This window comes from Schistocerca cancellata, chromosome 9, assembly GCF_023864275.1.
Source record: "Schistocerca cancellata isolate TAMUIC-IGC-003103 chromosome 9, iqSchCanc2.1, whole genome shotgun sequence".
Lineage (NCBI taxonomy): Eukaryota > Metazoa > Arthropoda > Insecta > Orthoptera > Acrididae > Schistocerca > Schistocerca cancellata.
This window is the reverse complement of record NC_064634.1, coordinates 151095233-151117558: the sequence shown is the minus strand read 5'-3', so window position 1 is coordinate 151117558 and position 22326 is coordinate 151095233. Positions and strand designations below refer to the sequence as shown.

Genomic DNA, 22326 nt, shown 5'->3' with positions numbered 1-22326 from the left:
CAGCCTAACCCCATTTTTAGTGTGTCAGTACATTGGGAAAGCAGTAAAAGAAACCAAGGAAAATTCTGGAAAGCTAATTAAAGTTGAGAGAGAAGAAATGAAAACTGTGAGAGCTGCCAGTGACACTGTAATTCTGTGACAGACAGCAAAGGAATTGGAAGAGCAGTTAATTGCAATAGATATTTATAAGTCAGAAGCCCCGTTCCTGCACCACCACAGGAGGATAGATCGTTCGTTTGTGAACTTTTTTACGAGCTTCTAACTAGAAGTGGAATGCTTTCATTCACCTGTGTCCATAGTAGTTTAATTTTTAAGTTTATCACATGTTTGTGTATTTGCTATGCGCAGTTCGCCAGTTTAATAATTATACATATATGGTGTCTGTTCTTTCCAGTCTGTGCCAGCGATGACCTGCGTTTACGGACGGCTTACGGCAGCTCAGCGTGTTAGGTCAGAGGATTCGCTGCTCTCTGTAATAAAAAAAGCTGAGCGAATGGATCTACAATTAACTTGACCCGGTGTCATGGGACGTCCGCCCCAAGCAAATGCAAGGAACAACAACGAACGAAATGAGCTTAATTTTTTTTGTTGAAATATTGATCAGGGCATCTACTTATAAAGCAGGAGACCCTGCAGCACAAATTTTTCAACTTTCCCCATTGATTAAATGAAAGCCTAATTGCAGCTAGTGTCTGCAATTCCTTTCTGTCTTAATTTTAATGATTATGTAGCGTATGTTTCCGCCATCTTTAGTATCGGTAGGGACTGTGGTTGCTGTGTTTGAATGCGAGCTGAGTTAGTAACACTCCACTGCCAGCTCCAGGCAGCGCTGGATTCAGTCGCTCATTTTGGGTCTGTCACCAATGGGCATAGTTCTGGGGAAGGGGGGAGGGGTGCACGTGGTGGTCCCAAGGGACGTCCAGCATGTTCTACATGTCTCCCGACTGGTCCACTACTGTGGCCGTCCTGGTTACTGCCCGTACTGAGGTTGAACCCTCACATGTGGTCGCTTGGGAAGTCGTTCCAAGGTGTGGCAGGCAGCGAAAGATTTTCCAAGGAGTGGCTCATAAGGCCTTACCGGTTTGTCTGACAAAAAGGTCTCAGGTAGTATCTCCAGCTGACAAAGATCCTGAGCGAGATGCAGTCGCTTGTCCTGTCTCTGGGCAGTCACAGTGGGTGGGTTTACTAGTAATTCGAAGCCCCAGTGCTAGATGAGTAATGGGGTCTCCTGGCAGAGGGGGAAGGGGAGAATCATTCCAGATGTGGAACGAGTCGTTCTGGATGCAATAAAAAGCGCACGGTGCAGCCAATCGCGGGTGGTGGATCAAGTCGGTAAAGATGTTCTGTGTCGCTTTGGATCGAAAGAGATTCTCTGTGTTTTCCGGCGCCTGCCTGAATTGATCAAGACCGCCAGTCATCCTTGCGAGGTCAAGGCAGAATTCAGCGTCTGTTGAATATTCGGTAGGGGCTATTGCGGACCTTTGGTATAGGGTCCAAATCAGAGGTTTAGGCGTTCAGCGGTCGTGTACACTGCGGATCCCTCGCCTTGCGGCAGAGAATGGTGGGTAGTCGGGTTCCACTTAATAGATCAGGGGTTCATAACACAAAAGAGGCAGCTACATGGGTAGCAGGGCCTGTGTACAGTGCATTGAATGGTTTTTTAGGTTAGAGAGCTTCGAGAAAGAAGTTGACTAAAGTCGACGTTAAATTCATCTGAAATTTTTACAAAAGATCTATCGGTCTTTAGAAGGACTAACGTGACGGCATGTTTTTACTGTTAGTAGTAGTTTATCTTGTAGTGAAATTGAAGTAGATGGTTCCTGTGAGTTAGTATTGATAAGACGTCATGCTTGACAACCGGAATAAATTTCTGGCCATAATTGACTTCTTTTATCGGCGTCCCCTGAGTCAGATGACACAGCTGTTGAAAGATTGAAAGAAAATGTGAGCATCATCTCAAATATGTACCTGACTCAAAGAGTTACAGTTGGCGGTGACTTCATTCTACCCTAACTAAGCTGGCAAAAATACACATTCAAAGCCACTGGTAGGCATAAAACTTCATCCGAGATTGTACTAAAAGCAGTTAGTTCAGGAGCCCACTGTATGTGTAACTATTGTGAAAATGTACTTACCCTCCTAGCGACAAATAATCCTGAGGAAATAAGGAGCATCATGGCGGAATGGCGTATACAGGGATTAGTAACCACAAGATTGTTGTAGCAATACTGAATACCGTAATATCCAAACACGAAAAAGATAAAAGTAAAATATATGTATTTAAAAGAGCAGAGGTAATTTGCTTGACGCCTTCCTAAGAGACACTATCCATTCTACCTGAACTAGCAGTATAAGTGTAGACGAGATGCAGTTTGAATTCAAGGAAACATTATCGTCGACAACTGGAAGATTTAGGCCAAATAAATTAATAAGAGATGGAACTAACCTACCGTGGTACACTTAAGAGGTCAGAACACTTTTACATGAGCAACGAAGCGAGTGACTGCGTGTGAGATCGCTCTCCAAGTTTTTATATATTTTTAGGTTTCAGATACACATTTTAACGGTTTTTGTGATAATATTTACTATATAGGTGACGTATTACTGGTTTCTTCATTCACCTCTGCCTTTCTTGTGTTGTGACCTGATATTTGTGAGTGTTTCGTATCGAGCAACGTAACCTCTTACCTGTGTTTACATTCCGCGCTGACCAGTTGCAGCTGTAGCGGCGCTCTAAAGCTAAGTACTAATTAATTGTTTGTTTATAGTGGTTTATTTAGGAACTTTAGTAGTCTTCAACCGGAGTTTTTTGTGTTTTCTGGTGAAATAATTTCAGAAGAACCTTTTGGGAACTGTTTTCAGCATCGTTACTGTGTCATTAGACGTTTGATTCTCTTTCTGTATTAGTCTTTTGTTATATTCACATTTGTTGTTTATTAATACTGTTAATAATAGAAGTTACTTCCCTTGTAGAGTAAGTTTGTGATTATTGTATTCAGGTTTTTAACATATTCTTATTGTAGTAGCGGAACTTAGAAAAACTAAACTTTTACCTTGAGTGAGAAGTGTGGGCTTTGCCGTAGGTTCGTGAGTAGTGGATTGCGGTGTGAGACTTGTTCGAAGTATTTTCACTGGGGGGAATGCAGTGGGGAAGCCAGTGGGCATTGTGGTGAGATCCGCTCCTGGAACTGCAGGTTATGTAGCAAGAGTAAGTTGATAGAGGAGCAGGAGCGTAAGATCTGTCCCTTCAGGTGCAGTTGAGAAACGCACAGGAGGAGCTAGATAGGATGAGCAATATAAGAATATTTTCAGATAGTTTTACTATTGGTGTTTACAATAGATATGACCAACTGTCAGAGTCTAGTGGAGAGGAATCTCTAGTAGCTGTAGATGTAGGAAGCATGCAGCAGACCTCAGTAGTTACGGTGGCTAGAACAGTTACAAAGTCGAAGAGGAAGAAGAAGGTTCTGCTGTTAGGTAGTTCTCATGGCAGAGGTGTAGGCCAGCAGTTGCAGGAAGTGCTGGGGAGTGAGTACCAGGTCACCAACATTGTGAAGCCTAATGCAGGATTGGCTCAGGTGGCTGTTAACAGAGGGGGGTTATGTAGGGATTTTACTAAAGAGGATCAGGTAGTGATTGTGGGTGGGGCTGGTAATAGTATTGATAGGGATGGGGAGTATAACATACACTCCTGGAAATGGAAAAAAGAACACATTGACACCGGTGTGTCAGACCCACCATACTTGCTCCGGACACTGCGAGAGGGCTGTACAAGCAATGATCACACGCACGGCACAGCGGACACACCAGGAACCGCGGTGTTGGCCGTCGAATGGCGCTAGCTGCGCAGCATTTGTGCACCGCCGCCGTCAGTGTCAGCCAGTTTGCCGTGGCATACGGAGCTCCATCGCAGTCTTTAACACTGGTAGCATGCCGCGACAGCGTGGACGTGAACCGTATGTGCAGTTGACGGACTTTGAGCGAGGGCGTATAGTGGGCATGCGGGAGGCCGGGTGGACGTACCGCCGAATTGCTCAACACGTGGGGCGTGAGGTCTCCACAGTACATCGATGTTGTCGCCAGTGGTCGGCGGAAGGTGCACGTGCCCGTCGACCTGGGACCGGACCGCAGCGACGCACGGATGCACGCCAAGACCGTAGGATCCTACGCAGTGCCGTAGGGGACCGCACCGCCACTTCCCAGCAAATTAGGGACACTGTTGCTCCTGGGGTATCGGCGAGGACCATTCGCAACCGTCTCCATGAAGCTGGGCTACGGTCCCGCACACCGTTAGGCCGTCTTCCGCTCACGCCCCAACATCGTGCAGCCCGCCCCCAGTGGTATCGCGACAGGCGTGAATGGAGGGACGAATGGAGACGTGTCGTCTTCAGCGATGAGAGTCGCTTCTGCCTTGGTGCCAATGATGGTCGTATGCGTGTTTGGCGCCGTGCAGGTGAGCGCCACAATCAGGACTGCATACGACCGAGGCACACAGGGCCAACACCCGGCATCATGGTGTGGGGAGCGATCTCCTACACTGGCCGTACACCACTGGTGATCGTCGAGGGGACACTGAATAGTGCACGGTACATCCAAACCGTCATCGAACCCATCGTTCTACCATTCCTAGACCGGCAAGGGAACTTGCTGTTCCAACAGGACAATGCACGTCCGCATGTATCCCGTGCCACCCAACGTGCTCTAGAAGGTGTAAGTCAACTACCCTGGCCAGCAAGATCTCCGGATCTGTCCACCATTGAGCATGTTTGGGACTGGATGAAGCGTCTCACGCGGTCTGCACGTCCAGCACGAACGCTGGTCCAACTGAGGCGCCAGGTGGAAATGGCATGGCAAGCCGTTCCACAGGACTACATCCAGCATCTCTACGATCGTCTCCATGGGAGAATAGCAGCCTGCATTGCTGCGAAAGGTGGATATACACTGTACTAGTGCCGACATTGTGCATGCTCTGTTGCCTGTGTCTATGTGCCTGTGGTTCTGTCAGTGTGATCATGTGATGTATCTGACCCCAGGAATGTGTCAATAAAGTTTCCCCTTCCTGGGACAATGAATTCACGGTGTTCTTATTTCAATTTCCAGGAGTGTAGATGGTGACCTGGAAAAGATAGCTACTCAGACTGGCAACACGAATGTGCATTTCGTGGAATTTTTTCAGCGTCACGATCGGCCTCATCTTAATACAGCCGTCAGGCGTAATAACATGAGACTTGGGGGTGCGCTGATGACAGAAAGCAGGGTCACATTTCAGTGGTGTCGGTGGAGTCTATCAGCAGGACGGGTTTCACTAGACATGGCTTCCACCTCAACAGGTATGGGAAGGGGAGGTTGGCAAAGCTTATAGGTGACAGCATAGGTGGGGTTGGTGGGATCACACATGGGAAAATTCCTGCAGTAGTGGGTGTTAGAGCTGCACCTTTTTAGACTGAAGTCAGATGATAGGTACTCCTGCTTAAGGGAAGTCTCTCTAACAAAGGAACCACTTTTGACAAAGCTTAGGTATCCGAGTAATGAGGGAATTAGTATATTTCATCAAAATATACAAGGTATTAGAGATAAAGTTATTGAACTGATTATAGATGTTGACTCTGAAATTATTGGTATATCTGAACACTTCTTAAATAAGGAGATAATTCAGAGGCTTCCTTTACCAGGATACAGGTTGGCTGACAGCTTTTCGAGGAGCTCTTTGCGGTGTGGGGGAGTAGCCATGTATGTGAAAAACGGCATCCCATTTGAGTCAATTGATATTTCAAAGTACTGCACTGAAAAGGTGTTTGAATGTTGTGCAGGTGTGGTTAAATTTAACGGAGCTAAACTTCTAACTGTTGTTATTTATAGATCCCCAGACTCCGATTTCACAACATTTTTTGCTAAAGCTAGAGGAGGTTCTTGGTTCACTTTATAGGAAATACAAAAAGTTAGTTATATGTGGTGACTTCAATATTAATTGTATAAGTGATTGTGCAAGGAAGAGGATGCTGGTAGACCTCTTTAATTCGTATAATCTTATGCAAACCGTATTCTTTCCAACGAGAGTGCAAGGGAACAGTAGAACCACCATAGACAACATTTTTGTTCATTCCTCATTACTAGAAGGGCATTCTGTTAGCAAAAAGGTGAATGGCCTTTCAGATCATGATGCACAAATTTTAACTCTAAAACATTTTTGTGCTGCAACACGTTTTAAATATAGTCATCAGCTGTTTAGGAAAGCTGATCCAGTTGCTGCAGAGACCTTTGTAAACCTTATCAAAGAACAAGAGTGGCAAGATGTTTATAGCGCTGATACAGTAGACGATAAATATAATGCTTTTCTCAAGACTTATCTCATGCTCTTTGAAAGTTGCTTTCCGTTAGAACGTTCAAAACAGGGTACTAGCACAAACAGGCAGCCTGGGTGGCTGACTAGAGGGATAAGAATATCTTGTAGAACAAAGTCGCAATTATATCAAAACGTTAGAAACAGTCAAAATCTAAATGCAGCAGCCCATTACATACAGTATTGTAAGGTGCTTAAAAATTTTATTAGGAAGGCAAAAAGTATGTGGTATGCAGATAGAATAACTAAGTCTCAGGATAAAATTAAAACCGTAAGGTCAGTTGTAAAGGAAGTGGCTGGTCTGCAGAGACAGGTCGAGGATATAAAATCAGTGCGTAGTGGGAATGTCCGTGTTACTGATAAGTCGCATATATGTACAGTATTTAATAATCACTTTCTGAATATAGCAGGTGAACTAAATAGAAACCTAGTCCCAACAGGGAATCATATAGCGCTCTTAGAAAAAAGTGTTCCGAGACTGTTACCTGAAATGCTCCTCCATGATACTGACAAGAGGGAGATTGAGTTAATAATTAAATCACTAAAGACCAAGAACTCTCATGGATATGACGGGGTATCTAACAGAATACTGAAGTATTGTTCTATGTATGTTCGCCCAGTACTTAGCCATATCTGTAACTTTTCCTTCAGGAGTGGTCGGTTTCCTGACCGATTAAAGTACTCGGTAGTGAAGCCACTTTATAAAAAGGGAGACATTGATAATGTTGACAATTTTAGACCTATTTCTATGCCATCGGTGTTTGCTAAAGTTATCGAGAAGGTTGTATATACAAGGTTACTGGAGCATTTAAATTCACATAATTTGCTGTCAAATGTTCAGTTTGGTTTTAGAAATGGTTTAACAACTGAAAATGCTATATTCTCTTTTCTATGTGAGGTTTTGGACGGATTAAATAGAAGGTTGCGAACTCTAGGTGTTTTCTTTGATTTAACGAAGGCTTTTGAGTGTATTGACCACAAAATATTACTGCAGAAGTTGGACAATTATGGAGTAAGGGGAGCAGCTAACAATTGGTTCGCCTCTTAATTTAAGAACAGAAAGCAGAAGGTAATTCTCCGCAATATTGAGAGTGGTAGTGATGTTCAGTCCCAATGGGGCACTGTTAAGTGGGGCGTTCCCCAAGGGTCGGTGCTGGAGCCACTGCTGTTTCTTATTTATATAAGTGGTATGCCTTCTAGTATTACAGGTGATTCAAAAATATTTCTGTTTGCTGATGACACCAGCTTGATAGTGAAGGATCTTGTGTGTAATATTGAAACAGTAACAAACAATGTAATTCATGAAATAAGTTCGTGGCTTGTGGAAAATAATTTGATGCTAAATCACATTAAGACACAGTTTTTACAGTTTCTAACAATTCAACAAGAACCGATATTTTGATCAGACAGAATGGGCATATTATAAGCGAGACGGAACAGTTCAAGTTCCTTGGCGTTCGAATAGATAGTAAGCTGTTGTGACAAGCTGCTTTTTTTACCATTATAACAGTATCTGAAATTCAACACGAAAAGTTGTCTACTTCGCATATTTTCATACGCTTATGTCGTATGGTATAATTTTTTGGGGTAATTCTTCTGATTCAAAAAGGGTATTTTTGGCTCAAAAACGGGCTGTTCGAGCTATATGTGGTGTAAGTTCGAGAACCTCTTGTCGAACCCTATTCAATAGTCTGGGAATTCTGACATTGCCCTCACAGTATATATTTTCTTTAATGTCGTTTGTTGTTAGCAATATTAGCCTGTTCCCACGAGTTAGCAGCTTTCACTCAGTTAATAATAGGCAGAAATCAAATCTGCATGTGGAATGCACTTCCTGGACTCTTGTGCAGAAAGGAGTGCAGTATTCTGCTGCATCCATTTTCAATAAGCTAACACAAGAACTCAAAAATCTTAGCAGTAGCCCAAACACTTTTAAGTCTAAACTGAAGAGTTTCCTCATGGCTCACTCGTTCTATTCTGTGGAGGAGTTCCTGGAAGAGCTGAAAAATTAAGCAAATTCCAGTGTTACAGTGCTGATTTTCTTTATTTAAACTTACGACTTGTCACCTGAATATGTTTTTTTTTATATTTCATTTTATCTGTTTCTAATATCGTGTTATAATTTCATGTATTGACTCGTTCCATGACCATGGAGACTTCTCCTTAATTTGGTCCCACGGAACAATAAATAAATAAATAAATAAAATAAACGAAAACAGCATGTCAAATTTAAAAGAACGTTTAATGCTCTAGGAAGGCGAAGTCTTACAAAGCTCGAAATTTATTATGGCTTTCAAAGCGAGATGGTTTTAATAATTTCCACAACGAAACTCGGTCGCGAGATCTGACAAAAAAAACATTTAAAAAAATGAGATTCTGGTCTTGTGTGAAGTGTCTATATAAACGATTTGGGAGACGATCTGAGCAGCCGTCTTTGGTTGTTTGCAGACGACGCTGTCGTTTATCGACTAATAAAATTATCAGAAGATCAAAACAAACTGCGAAACGATTTAGAAAAAATATCTGAATGGTGAGAAAAGTGGCAGTTGAGCCTGAATAACGAAAAGTGTGAGGTTATCCACATGAGTTAAACTTCGGTTACACGATAAATCACTCTAATCTAAAAGCCGTAAATTCAACTAAATACCTAGGTACTACAATTATGAACAACTTAAACTGGAAGGAAGACATAGAAATTGTTGTGGGGAAGGCTAACCAAAGACTGCGTTTTATTGGCAGGACACTTAGAAAATGTAACATACCTACTAAGGACACTGCCTACACTACGCTTGTCCGTTCTCTTTTAGAATACTGCTGCGCGGTTTGGGACTGACGGAGTACATCGAAAAAGTTCAAAGAAAGGCGGCACGTTCTGTATTATCGCGAAATATGGTAGAGTGTCACAGAAATGATACAGGATTTGGGCTGGAAAACGTTAAAAGAAAGGAGTTTTTCGTAAAGACAGAATCTCCTCACGAAATTTCAATCACAAACTTTCTCCCCCGAAGCAAAAATATTTTGTTGACACCGACCTACATAGGGAGGAACGAACACCACGATAAAATAAGGGAAATCAGAGCTCGTACGGAAAGATATAGGTTGCCACACGTGTTTCACTTCTTTTGTGAAGCTTCTTCAGAAGCCTCTAATACGTAATAGTACATGTTTGTTTTATGTATTAAATATATAATACATTCCTTATACAGTACTTATAATTATGTTACTATGTTATGTTTTCTCTTGTTATGTTAGAAACAACTTTTGCAACACAAGTTTAGTGACCTTAAATTATTTGGTATTTCTTACGACATCTGATATTGTCAATCCAAGACTGTCGTATTGGAGATGTATTTTTATTTTATTCAGTCTGCATACTCCAGGTGACCAGCTTTCGGCGTTTTTTCGACTACTTACTTCAGGATGTTTGATGTCTGATGTTTGATGTTTGTTCATTTGTTATGAGTATGCGTCAGTTGTTATGTGTGTATTGTTGTGTGAGTGTGTTACTCTTTATGTAAGTGGATTGGATTTATGCACGTGCGAGCGTGTGTGTGTGTGTGTGTGTGTGTTTGAGAGAGAGAGAGAGAGAGAGAGAGAGAAAGAGAGAAAGAGAGAGCCGGCCGGTGTGGCCGAGCGGTTCTAGGCGCTTCAGTCTGGAACTGCGCGACCGATACGTTCGCAGGTTCGAATCCTGCCTCGGGCATGGATGTGTGTGTCGTCCTTAGGTTAGTTAGGTTTAAGTAGTTCTAAGTTCTCGGGGACTGATGACCTCAGATGTTAAGTCCCATAGTGCTCAGAGCCATTTGATCAATTTTTTTGAACCAGAGAGAGAGAGAGAAAGAGAAGAAGGGGGCCAATCTGGTTATGTTTCACATCTTTTACATCTGTTATTGTTTAGTGGCTAATATTATCAGTGAGTTATTGCTTATATTTTGGTTGGATCCTTAATAGCTTTCTTGTTAATTGCAAGATCTCTTTGAATATGTAAGTTTCTTTATAGTGTCAGGACATTTTTTGCAATTTTTCACTAATAATTTTCATGTCCTGTTGCATCTCGGATCTTCGTTTTATCGGGTGTTTGGCGAAGGTAAAATGGCTATCATCATACTTCTTATATTTTTCTTTATACCTAGTTTTGAAATTTTCGCGTGTCATTCGCTGACACACTCATTCGCATTCTTCACATTCCAACTGATATATACGACGACGTGAAAAAATTCATGGAATATCTCATAATATCGTATGGGATCACCTTTTCCTCTGCGTTGTGAGACTCCTCAACATGGCATGGTCTCGACAAGTCGTTTGAAGTCCCCTGCAGAAATACTGAGCCATTCCGCCTCTGTTCCTGTCCATAATTTCGAAAGGTTTGCTTGCTCAGGATTTTGACCACGAAATGACCTGTCGATTATGTTCCATAAATGTTCGACGGTAGCCATGTCGGCCGATCTGGATGGCCAAACCATTCTCTCGAACTGTCCAGAATGTTCTTCAAATCAAACACCAACACTTGTGGCCCAGTGACATAGCGTATTTCTTAGGCACATAAAAGTTCCATCGTTGTTGGGAATACGAAGTCCATGGCCTCATTCCCACTGAATGATGGGTTCAGGTGGGCCTGAGGACGGAGTCCATTCAATGTAAACACAGACCACACTGTTATGGACAACATGGCTTCGTTGGGTCAGCACCACACTCGAACCCTACCATCAGCTTTTACCAGCTGAAAACTGGAATTATTTGAGCAGGCCACAGTTCTCCAGTTGTCTACTGTCCGACCGATATGGTCACGCGCCCACGAGATGAGAGCTGCCGGTGATGTCGTGCTATTAGCAAAAGCACTCGCGTCGGTCGTCTGCTGCCACAGCCTATTGACGCCACATTTCGCCGCGCTGTCCCAACGGATACGTTCGCCGTACGTCCCACACTGACTTTTGCTGTTATTTCACGCAGCGCTGCTTGTCTCTTCGTTAAGTGAAGGCCGTCGGTCACATCGTTTTCCTTGGTGAGAGGCATTGCCTTAAATCTGGTATTCTCGGCAGACTATTGATATTGTGGATCTCTAAATGTTGAATTCCCTAACGATTTCCGAAATGAAATGTCTCATGCGTCTAATTCTAACTGCCATTCCGAGTTCAAAGTCTGCTCATTCCCGATCATAATCACGTCGGAAACCTTTTCACATGTATGACCTGAGTACAAATGACAGTGAAACGTCCCCTTAGAAAAATTAGTGAATTACTGTGTTGGTAAATCCATTTGATTTTCAAACAGCTGAGCAAAACTGAAAGTACTCAGACATTTCTCTCTTTACTTATTCTGAGCATCACTAAACTGTCACAAAATATTTTTAGCGCAACGCAATCTGACTTTTAATAATCCCTACAAAAGAATGGCCCTGACTAACGATTACCTACACCTTTCATGAATCACTTACCTCACAAAAATCTTCATTGCTCGAACTACTACAATACAGCGAGCGCCACTATTGCCAGCTAAATAAAAGATTCTAACTACTGAAGGCACTAACTACTGATAGGCATCGTTAGCAAATGAAAGATTTTGATAAAGAACAAAAGGTGTATTCGCCTCAATAGTGTTCAAAAGTCATGATATATATATCAGTTCATGACATCCAGTCTCACAAATTTACTCTCTCTGATGGACACACGTCCAGATCATCCGCTCTCAAAACTCCTCCATCTCTCTCCCCACATCCACCACTGCTGGCGACTCACCTCCAACTGCGCAACGCTACGCGCTGTTAACAGCCAACTGCCCAACACTACAATAGCGACTATTTCAACAATGCCCACCAGCCACAGACTGCAGACAGCGCAGCCAGTGATTTTCATACAGAGCGCTAGGTGACGTTACCAACATAAAAACCTAAACAGCCTACTTACAACAGGTCCATCAATGCATTGTCCTTATATATCGCAGTCCAATGATTTTTGCCACCTTCATGTACCTGCACCTTGGTGTTTATCTGGTTTGTCTATGGCTGGTTGTAAATGTGATTGTAGTGTATTTTGTTACACGGTAATACTCGTATTTATGAAATCTTCCAGTTCACTTGACACCTGGTGTACGCGCTACGGGGCAGACTAATGTGTTGGCTGTCTACAGGCGGAGGCGCTGTCGGTGGCGGCGTACAGCTGCCAGTGGGTGGAGGCCGGCAGGCGCTTCAAGCGCTCCCTGGCGATCGTCATCTTCCGGGCGCAGCAGCAGCTCGTCGTCACCGCCGGCCATCTCTACCCAGTCAACAGGACCACCTTTGTCTCGGCAAGTGTCCACCATACAGCCTTCTACGCTGACACTGTACGAGGCTCGTTTATCCATCTTTTACAAACGGTCGTTAGGTGACGGTATTCACATGTGAGGTTACTATAGATTTAAAAATTTTGCGATTTTTCATTGATAAAACAACTGCCCTCAGAAATTGGTAGAGTAGTTTGAATACAGTGAGCTTTTCAAGAAACAGTGTTGGGAAAACTGGAAATTTCACTTGAAGGGTTTAGTCAGAAGAGCTACACCACCTTACCAAAAAAGTGATACAACAGAAGGGGAGGAGTAAACGAAATGAAACTTCTCTAGTTGAGAGAGTATGTAATGTTATTACTACGAGGTGCATTCAAGTTCTAAGGCCTCCGATTTTTTTTTCTCCGGACTGGAAAGAGATAGAAACATGCGGAATGTTTTAAAATGAGGCCGTGTTCATTGTCAATATGTCCCAGAGATGGCAGCACCGTACGGCAGATGGAATTTTACCGCCAGCGGCGAGAATGAGAACTGTTTTAAATACAGGGCTATTACAAATGATTGAAGCGATTTCGTAAATTCACTGTAGCTCCATTCATTGACATACGGTCACGACACACTACAGATACGTAGAAAAACTCATAAAGTTTTGTTCGGCTGAAGCCGCACTTCAGGCTTCTGCCACCACAGCGCTCGAGAGCGCAGTGAGACAAAATGGCGACAGGAGCCGAGAAAGCGTATGTCGTGCTTGAAATGCACTCACATCAGTCAGTCATAACAGTGCAACGACAGTTCAGGACGAAGTTCAACAAAGATCCACCAACTGATAACTCCATTCGGTGATGGTATGCGCAGTTTAAAGCTTCTGGATGCCTGTGTAAGGGGAAATCAACGGGTCGGCCTGCAGTGCGGGCAAGTTTCACGCGTAGCCCGCGGAAGTCGACAAATAAAGCAAGCAGGGAGCTAAACGTACCACAGCCGACGGTTTGGAAAATCTTACGGAAAATGCTAAAGCAGAAGCCTTACCGTTTACAATTGCTACAAGCCCTGACACCCTATGACAAAGTCAAACGCTTTGAATTTTCGGCGCGGTTGCAACAGCTCATGGAAGAGGATGCGATCAGTGCGAAACTTGTTTTCAGTGATGAAGCAACATTTCTTCTTAATGGTGAAGTGAACAGACACAATGTGCGAATCTGGGCGGTAGAGAATCCTCACGCATTCGTGCAGCAAATTCGCAATTCACCAAAAGTTAACGTGTTTTGTGCAATCTCACGGTTTAAAGTTTACGGCCCCTTTTTCTTCTGCGAAAAAAAACGTTACAGGACACGTGTATGTGGACATGCTGGAAAACTGGCTCATGCCACAACTGGAGACCGACAGCGCCGACTTCATCTTTCAACAGGATGGTGCGCCACCGCACTTCCATCATGATGTTCGGCATTTCTTAAACAGGAGATTGGAAAACCGATTGATCTGTCGTGGTGGAGATCATGATCAGCAATTCTTGTCATGGCCTCCACGCTCTCCCGACTTAGCCCCATGCGATTTCTTTCTGTGGTGTTATGTGAAAAATTCAGTGTTTAAACCTCCTCTACCAAGAAACGTGCCAGAACTGCGAGCTCGCATCAACGATGCTTTCGAACTCATTGATGGGGACATGGTGCGCTGAGTGTGGGAGGAACTTGATTATCGGCTTGATGTCTACCGAATCACTAAAGGGGCACATATCGAACATTTGTGAATGCCTAAAAAAACTTTTTAAGTTTTTGTGTGTGTGTGCAAAGCATTGTGAAGATATCTCAAATAATAAAGTTATTGTAGAGCTGTGAAATCGCTTCAATCATTTGTAATAACCCTGTACTTAAAATGGCGACGTTTTGCTTATTTGAACAGCGTGCAATCATTCGTTTTCTGAATTTGCGTGGTGTGAAACCAATTGAAATTCATCGACAGTTGAAGGAGACATGTGGTGATGGAATTATGGATGTGTCGAAAGTGCGTTCGTGGGTGCGACAGTTTAATGAAGGCAGAACATCGTGTGACAACAAACCAAAACAACCTCGGGCTCGCACAAGCCGGTCTGACGACATGATCGAGAAAGTGGAGAGAATTGTTTTGGGGGATCGCCGAATGACTGTTGAACAGATAGTCTCCACAGTTGGCATTTCTGTGGGTTCCGTGCACACAATCCTGCATTGTTGTTGTTGTGGTCTTCAGTCCTGAGACTGGTTTGATGCGCTCTCCATGCTACTCTATCCTGTGCAAGCTTCTTCATCTCCCAGTACCTACTGCAACCTACATCCTTCTGAATCTGCTTAGTGTATTCATCTCTTGGTCTCCCCCTGCGATTTTTACCCTCCACGCTGCCCTCCAATACTAAATTGGTGATGCCTTGATGCCTCAGAACATGTCCTACCAACCGATCCCTTCTTCTGGTCAAGTTGTGCCACAAACTCCTCTTCTCCCCAATCCTATTCAATACTTCCTCATTAGTTATGTGATCTACCCATCTAATCTTCAGCATTCTTCTGTAGCACCACATTTCGAAAGCTTCTATTCTCTTCTTGTCCAAACTATTTACCGTCCATGTTTCACTTCCATACATGGCTACACTCCATACAAATACTTTCAGAAATGACTTCCTGACACTTAAATCAATACTCGATGTTAACAAATTTCTCTTCTTCAGAAACGCTTTCCTTGCCATTGCCAGTCTACATTTTATATCCTCTCTACTTCGAACATCATCAGTTATTTTGCTCCCCAAATAGCAAAACTCCTTTACTACTTTAAGTGTCTCATTTCCTAATCTAATACCCTCAACATCACCCGACTTAATGCAGCTACATTCCATTATCCTCGTTTTGCTTTTGTTGATGTTCATCTTATATCCTCCTTTCAAGACACCATCCATTCCGTTCAGCTGCTCTTCCAAGTCCTTTGCTGTCTCTGACAGAATTACATTGTCATCGGCGAACCTCAAAGTTTTTATTTCTTCTCCATGGATTTTAATACCTACTCCGCATTTTTCTTTTGTTTCCTTTACTGCTTGCTCAATATACAGATTGAATAACATCGGGGAGAGGCTACAACCCTGTCTTACTCCCTTCCCAACCACTACTTCCCTTTCATGCCATTCGACTCTTATAACTGCCATCTGGTTTCTATACAAATTGTAAATAACCTTTCGCTACCTGTATTTTACCCTGCCACCTTTAGAATTTGAAAGAGAGTATTCCAGTCAACATTGTCAAAAGCTTTCTCTAAGTCTACAAATGCTAGAAACGTAGGTTTGCCTTTCCTTAATCTTTCTTCTAAGATAAGTCGTAAGGTCAGTATTGCCTCACGTGTTCCAGTATTTTTACGGAATCCAAACTGATCTTCCCCGAGGTCGGCTTCTACTAGTTTTTCCATTCGTCTGTAAAGAATTCGTGTTAGTATTTTGCAGCTGTGGCTTATTAAACTGATTGTTCGGTAATTTTCACATCTGTCCACACCTGCTTTCTTTGGGATTGGAATTATTATATTCTTCTTGAAGTCTGAGGGTATTTCGCCTGTTTCATACATCTTGCTCACCAGATGGTGGAGTTTTGTCAGGACTGGCTCTCCCAAAGCCGCCAGTAGTTCCAATGGAATGTTGTCTACTCCGGGGGCCTTGTTTCGACTCAGGTCTTTCAGTGCTCTGTCAAACTCTTCACGCAGTATCGTATCTCCCATTTCATCTTCATCTACATCCTCTTCCATTTCCATAATATTTTCCTCAAGTACATCGCCCTTGTATAGACCCTCTATATACTCCTTCCACCTTTCTGCTTTCCCTTCTTTACTTAGAACTGGGTTTCCATCTGAGCTCTTGATGTTCATACAAGTGGTTCTCTTATCTCCAAAGGTCTCTTTAATTTTCCTGTACGCAGTATCTATCTTACCCCTAGTGAGATAAGCCTCTACATTCTTACATTTGTCCTCTAGTCATACCTGCTTAGCCATTTTGCACTTCCTGTCAATCTCATTTTCGAGACGTTTGTATTCCTTTGTGCCTGCTTCACTTACTGCATTTTTATATTTTCTCCTTTCATCAATTAAATTCAATATTTCTTCTGTTACCCAAGGATTTCTACTAGCCCTCTTCTTTTTACCTACTTGATCCTCTGCTGCCTTCACTACTTCATCCCTCAGAGCTACCCATTCTTCTTCTACTGTATTTCTTTCCCCCATTCCTGTCAATTGTTCCCTTATGCTCTCCCTGAAACTCTCTACAACCTCTGGTTCTTTCAGTTTATCCAGGTCCCATCTCCTTAAATTCCCACCTTTTTGCAGTTTCTTCAGTTTTAATCTACAGGTCATAACCAATAGGTTGTGGTCAGAGTCCACATCTGCCCCTGGAAATGTCTTACAATTTAAAACTTGGTTCCTAAATCTCTGTCTTACCATTATATAATCTATCTGATACCTTTTAGTCCTGCACGACGACCTGAAAATGTGAAAAGTGTCATCCAGGTGGGTGCCACGAATGCTGACGGACGACCACATGGCTGCCCGTGTGGCATGTTGCCAAGCAATGTTGACGCACAACGACAGCATGAATGGGACTTTCTTTTCGTCGGTTGTGACAATGGATGAGACGTGGGTGCCATTTTTCAATCCAGAAACAAAGCGCCTGTCATCTCAATGGAAGCACACAGATTCACCGCCACCAAAAAAATTTCGGGTAACCGCCAGTGCTGATAAAATGATGGTGTCCATTTTCTGGGACAGCGAGGGCGTAATCCTTACCCATTGTGTTCCAACGGGCACTACGGTAACAGATTCATCCTACGAAAATGTTTTGAAGAACAAATTCGTTCCTGCACTGCAACTAAAACGCCTGGGAAGGGCTGTGCGTGTGCTGTTTCACCAAGACAACGCACCCGCACATCGAGCTAACGTGACGCAACAGTTTCTTCGTGATAACAACTTTGAAGTGATTCCTCATGCTCCCTACTCACCTGACCTGGCTCCTAGTGACTTTTGGCTTTTTCCAACAATGAAAGAGACTCTCTGTGGCCGCACATTCACCAGACGTGCTGCTATTGCCTCAACGATTTTCCAGTGGTGAAAACAGACTCCTAAAGAAGCCTTCGCCGCTGCCATGGAATCATGGCGTCAACGTCGTGAAAAATGTGTACGTCTGCAGGGCGATTACGTTGAGAAGTAACGCCAGTTTCATCGATTTCGGGTGAGTAGTTAATTAGAAAAAAAATCGGAGGCCTTAGAACTTGAATGCACCTCGTAAGATGAATAAATTTATTGAGAACTTGGAAGTACGAGCCCACTTATCAGTGTTGCACTGCAACCCTCTGGCTGGTATACATGTACTGATTCGGTTTGAAAGGGTGTCACCAAGCCGTTGGATCCTGTACTGTGGCAGCTTGGCATATAACCGTTGTAAGTGGTACTTGATACCTTGGATGCTGGCACTAGGATAGAATTGCCATCTGTGCTGGTCCCACGTGTGCTCTCTCGGCGACTGGTCTGAGATCTTGCTGGCCACTGTAGTACCTCGACATCATGCAAACAATTCATAGATATACACACCACGTGCAGACAAGCATTGTCCTGCTGAAATTTATCGTCACGATACTGCCCCACTGCACGTGCATGAGGTCGTAGAATGTCCATGATGTACTGTTGTACTGTCAGAGTTCCCTCAGTCATTACTAGCAGTGACCTGAAGTTATACTCAATGAGTTTCCACTCGGTGACACTATCAATAACATCGCTGTGCCTCTCCAGAACTTCAGAAGGCTGCGACATCTTCCCAGGTCGCCACCATACTAGTCGACGACGGTCGTTTGAGGCAGTTCAAAAAATGTTCAAATGTGTGTGGAACCTTATGGGACTTAACAGCTAAGGTCATCAGTCCCTAAGCTTACACACTACTTAAGCTAAATTATCCTAAGGACAAACACACACACCCATGCCCGAGGGAGGACTCGAACCTCCGCCGGGACCAGCCGTACAGTCCATGACTGCAGTGCCCAAGACCGCTCGGCTAATCTCGCGCGGCTGAGGCAGTGCAGAACTGACATTCATTCCTGAACACGCTGCGACGCCGTTGACCAGCAGTCCAAACTTCCCAGCCACAGCACCAGTCCAAACACAGCCGTTTGAGTTGTGTGTTAACTGCAGCCTACACGTGCAGCGCTAATTCCCTATCCCAGAGACTGCTAATTTCCATCCTGTAGGTTACGGGATGACAGAATGTTGCAGGGAGTCCATTGCGTGTTCTGGGATGGCAGACACAGATGTCAGTGTGTTTCGAGGTGCTTGCTGCACAGTACGGCGCTATTCTCTTGTGGTGGTCAGACATTGTCAACCGGAGCCTTGACGAGTTATCCAGATGTTTTAGCAAAATATTGATACGAACGTATCACTAAGCATGTTGTGTAACTGCGCAGTGTTCATCCTGATTATCGAAGTTGTCTCGTGTCGAAAATCAAAATACAATAAATAACAAGTTTTATGCTTACAGATGCGAGAGAAGGCGTGTGCTCCAGACGCACCACGCCGCGTTCACCTGGCTGGACGGGCGGCCGGTGTCCAGCAGCCAATGGCGCGTGGCCGGTGGCCGCTTTAGGGCGTAGAAACTCTCTGGCATAACACTTCTGATCTTGACATAGCCACGAACTCTGGCGCAGAAGGTTATGCAACTATTAGTGGGTTAGGAAGTGAAGCAGATTATCTTTGAGATTCCATCAGACTGATATCTTCAGCAGACAGACGAAATGCGGTTAAAAAACGAAAAAGGAATGAATGGACTCTAACTCGTGGCTTTTTCGTCAAAACTGCGCAGCGTTTACCACTGGTCTATGAGTAGATACAGCACTGTATGTACTCGAATGAGAGATGGGAGATGAAACGTCCTTCAGACACCTCTGTATCCTTACGGTGTTGCCAGAGCTTGCAGATGTCAGGACTTGGAATCCTATGGGGCGACCTGTTTTGCTGCTGTCAAGTGTACAAATGTCGCGGTGGCCTGTCCTTATATACACGTGGCACTGACTGTGTCAAAATGTAGTTTTATGCCCGTGCAAGTTTGAGTGTCAAAAGAGGATGCAGCTGAGCAATGCTGCAAGTAAACTCCCCACTGACTGACCCTTTTTGTCACTGTATTAATACAAATCCATACAACGCACAGATTTCACGTACGAGGTTTTCTTTCTTTTACAACGAAGATTACTAACAGTCTCGTATGTTGTAAAAGTCAAATATTGGAAAGAGCAGTTTTATCGGTAGTAAAATGAACAAAATTTCAACAGCATGAAGAATCAAATTTGTAATTTTTGACAAAGAAATAAATTTGTGTATCTTAACGTTGTTAATGACAAAATTCCAAATATGTGGCTTACATTAAATGATTTATAATACATAGCACATGGTATATGGTGCCATTAGAGGTGCCCAACTCTAGCCTATGAAAGATTAACAGTTATTCTTGCTATTATGTGTCCTCAAAGCCACCTAAAAGTTAGCTGTAAACTATATTGTATTTTGGAAGGATTAAGAGCGATCTAATGTCGGTGTTTTTTGCAGCTTGTGAATGCATCTTACTCGTATTATGCGCTGCTGGGACAGATCAACAAGCGTTGATGGGTGGCTTCTTCTGTGAGAATGTTCCACAATGAAGATGAATATGGACTTAACGATCTCTGCAAGCAGTATGTGTTAGGAATCTACTCATTTCGCTGGTCATTATGCAAAGAATGAAACTATCTGAGAACTGTATTACTTACCCTTGTAAATCATCGTTAGAAAAACTTCTGTAAACACTTAAGCCTTTGTAGATTATTGTGTTGAATATATTATTAGTAAGCCTAATAGGACTAGAGAGAGTACTGCATCATTTCCAGTTTGTTTAATATGATTGTATATGCACTGGGTAGCATATTTGCACTAATATTGTCTATTTGTAAACGTATTAAAAAATAAATGCAAATTAATACTAGAGGTGCGTCTAGTTTTAGAATCAGCGTTTACTATCCTTCTGTCAAATAAATGAAACTTACAAAGAAAATCTATTTCAAAATGTTTTCGGAATTCCATAGTTAAATGAAGCACAGCAATGAATGCTACATTGCTTAAAATATTTCATATGTCCTCCATTCATAATTATAAGATAGGAATGTAATACATAACAGTTTGTAGTTGCTGGTACCAATGGAGATCCGTGCCACTCAAAACTGACTCTTGTAAACAATACTTGCAGTATGAAGGGACACTAAGCACTGAAGTCATTAGTCTTTTGCTTACTTTTTTCTATCTTTCCATACCTACTTTAGTAAAAGTGTTTGATCATCTGATGCGATCTCTAATGTTTCCTGTGAATGTTTAATTAATGGTGTGTGTCTGGATGTTAAACGAAGTTATTGTTTTCATTTTATACACATCATTTCGAAGACTGACACAATCAGCTTCTATGATTTACCTATACATCTCTTCACTTCTGTTCATTAATAGGCTACTGTGAAATTTTCACTTTAAATCAGCAGAAGAGAATGGTTTCATCACCCGCTTCAATGAAGTACACTGCATCTAGTATCTTGTAAAATCTTCCTCAGTATATAACTGCAAACTTTAACTTTTTCTACTACGTCAGATTTCGAATTCACCTACAGTAATATAGCTACCAACTACTTGGCCCATTCACGGTGTTTAGGGGGATTCCATTTGGCGGTGCTGTAGTCTCACATAGTTCAAGGGTCTGTCACTAGTCGCCTAGCAGGATGGCAAACCAATCCAGTTATTTTACTGAAAAATTGATCTGAAATTTGTGCTATGTTCAGAAGAATGAGGCAGACAAGAAAGTAATAATTACTATGATATCGTCATGTCATCACATGCTTGTAATTGACAGCGTGACATCATAGTCGTTGATGTCACCATGGTATTAGCTTTAATAGCTGGTAAAATATTGTGATATCGTAAGCTGTTTCGTTCTCATGATTGCTTTAAACTGTTTTGTAAACATAGCCTCATATACGAGGGCAGTTCAATAAGTAATGCAACACATTTTTTTTCTGAAACAGGGGTTGTTTTATTCAGCATTGAAATACACCAGGTTATTCCCCAATCTTTTAGCTACACAACACTATTTTTCAACGTAATCTCCATTCAATGCTACGGCCTTACGCCACCTTGAAATGAGGGCCTGTATGCCTGCACGGTACCATTCCACTGGTCGATGTCGGAGCCAACGTCGTACTGCATCAATAACTTCTTCATCATCCGCGTAGTGCCTCCCACGGATTGCGTCCTTCATTGGGCCAAACATATGGAAATCCGACGGTGCGAGATCGGGGCTGTAGGGTGCATGAGGAAGAACAGTCCACTGAAGTTTTGTGAGCTCCTCTCGGGTGCGAAGACTTGTGTGAGGTCTTGCGTTGTCATGAAGAAGGAGAAGTTCGTTCAGATTTTTGTGCCTACGAACACGCTGATGTCGTTTCTTCAATTTCTGAAGAGTAGCACAATACACTTCAGAGTTGATCGTTTGACCATGGGGAAGGACATCGAACAGAATAACCCCTTCAGCGTCCCAGAAGACTGTAACCATGACTTTACCGGCTGAGGGTATGGCTTTAAACTTTTTCTTTGTAGGGGAGTGGGTGTGGCGCCACTCCATTGATTGCCGTTTTGTTTCAGGTTCGAAGTGATGAACCCATGTTTCATCGCCTGTAACAATCTTT

The 22326-nt window shown here is 43.0% G+C and overlaps 1 protein-coding gene across 1 annotated transcript in view; it reads left to right on the top strand.

Moving 5' to 3' along the window:
• Positions 1-20521, top strand: part of LOC126101245 (odorant receptor Or2-like) — a 249127-nt gene extending 228606 nt beyond the window's left edge. Inside the window, exons 9-10 of the mRNA XM_049911932.1 lie at positions 12470-12625; positions 20177-20521. Coding sequence (XP_049767889.1) covers positions 12470-12625; positions 20177-20233 — 213 coding nt within the window. The 3' untranslated portion in view covers positions 20234-20521. The remainder of the gene's footprint in view (positions 1-12469; positions 12626-20176) is intronic.
• Positions 20522-22326: the final 1805 nt, after the last annotated feature.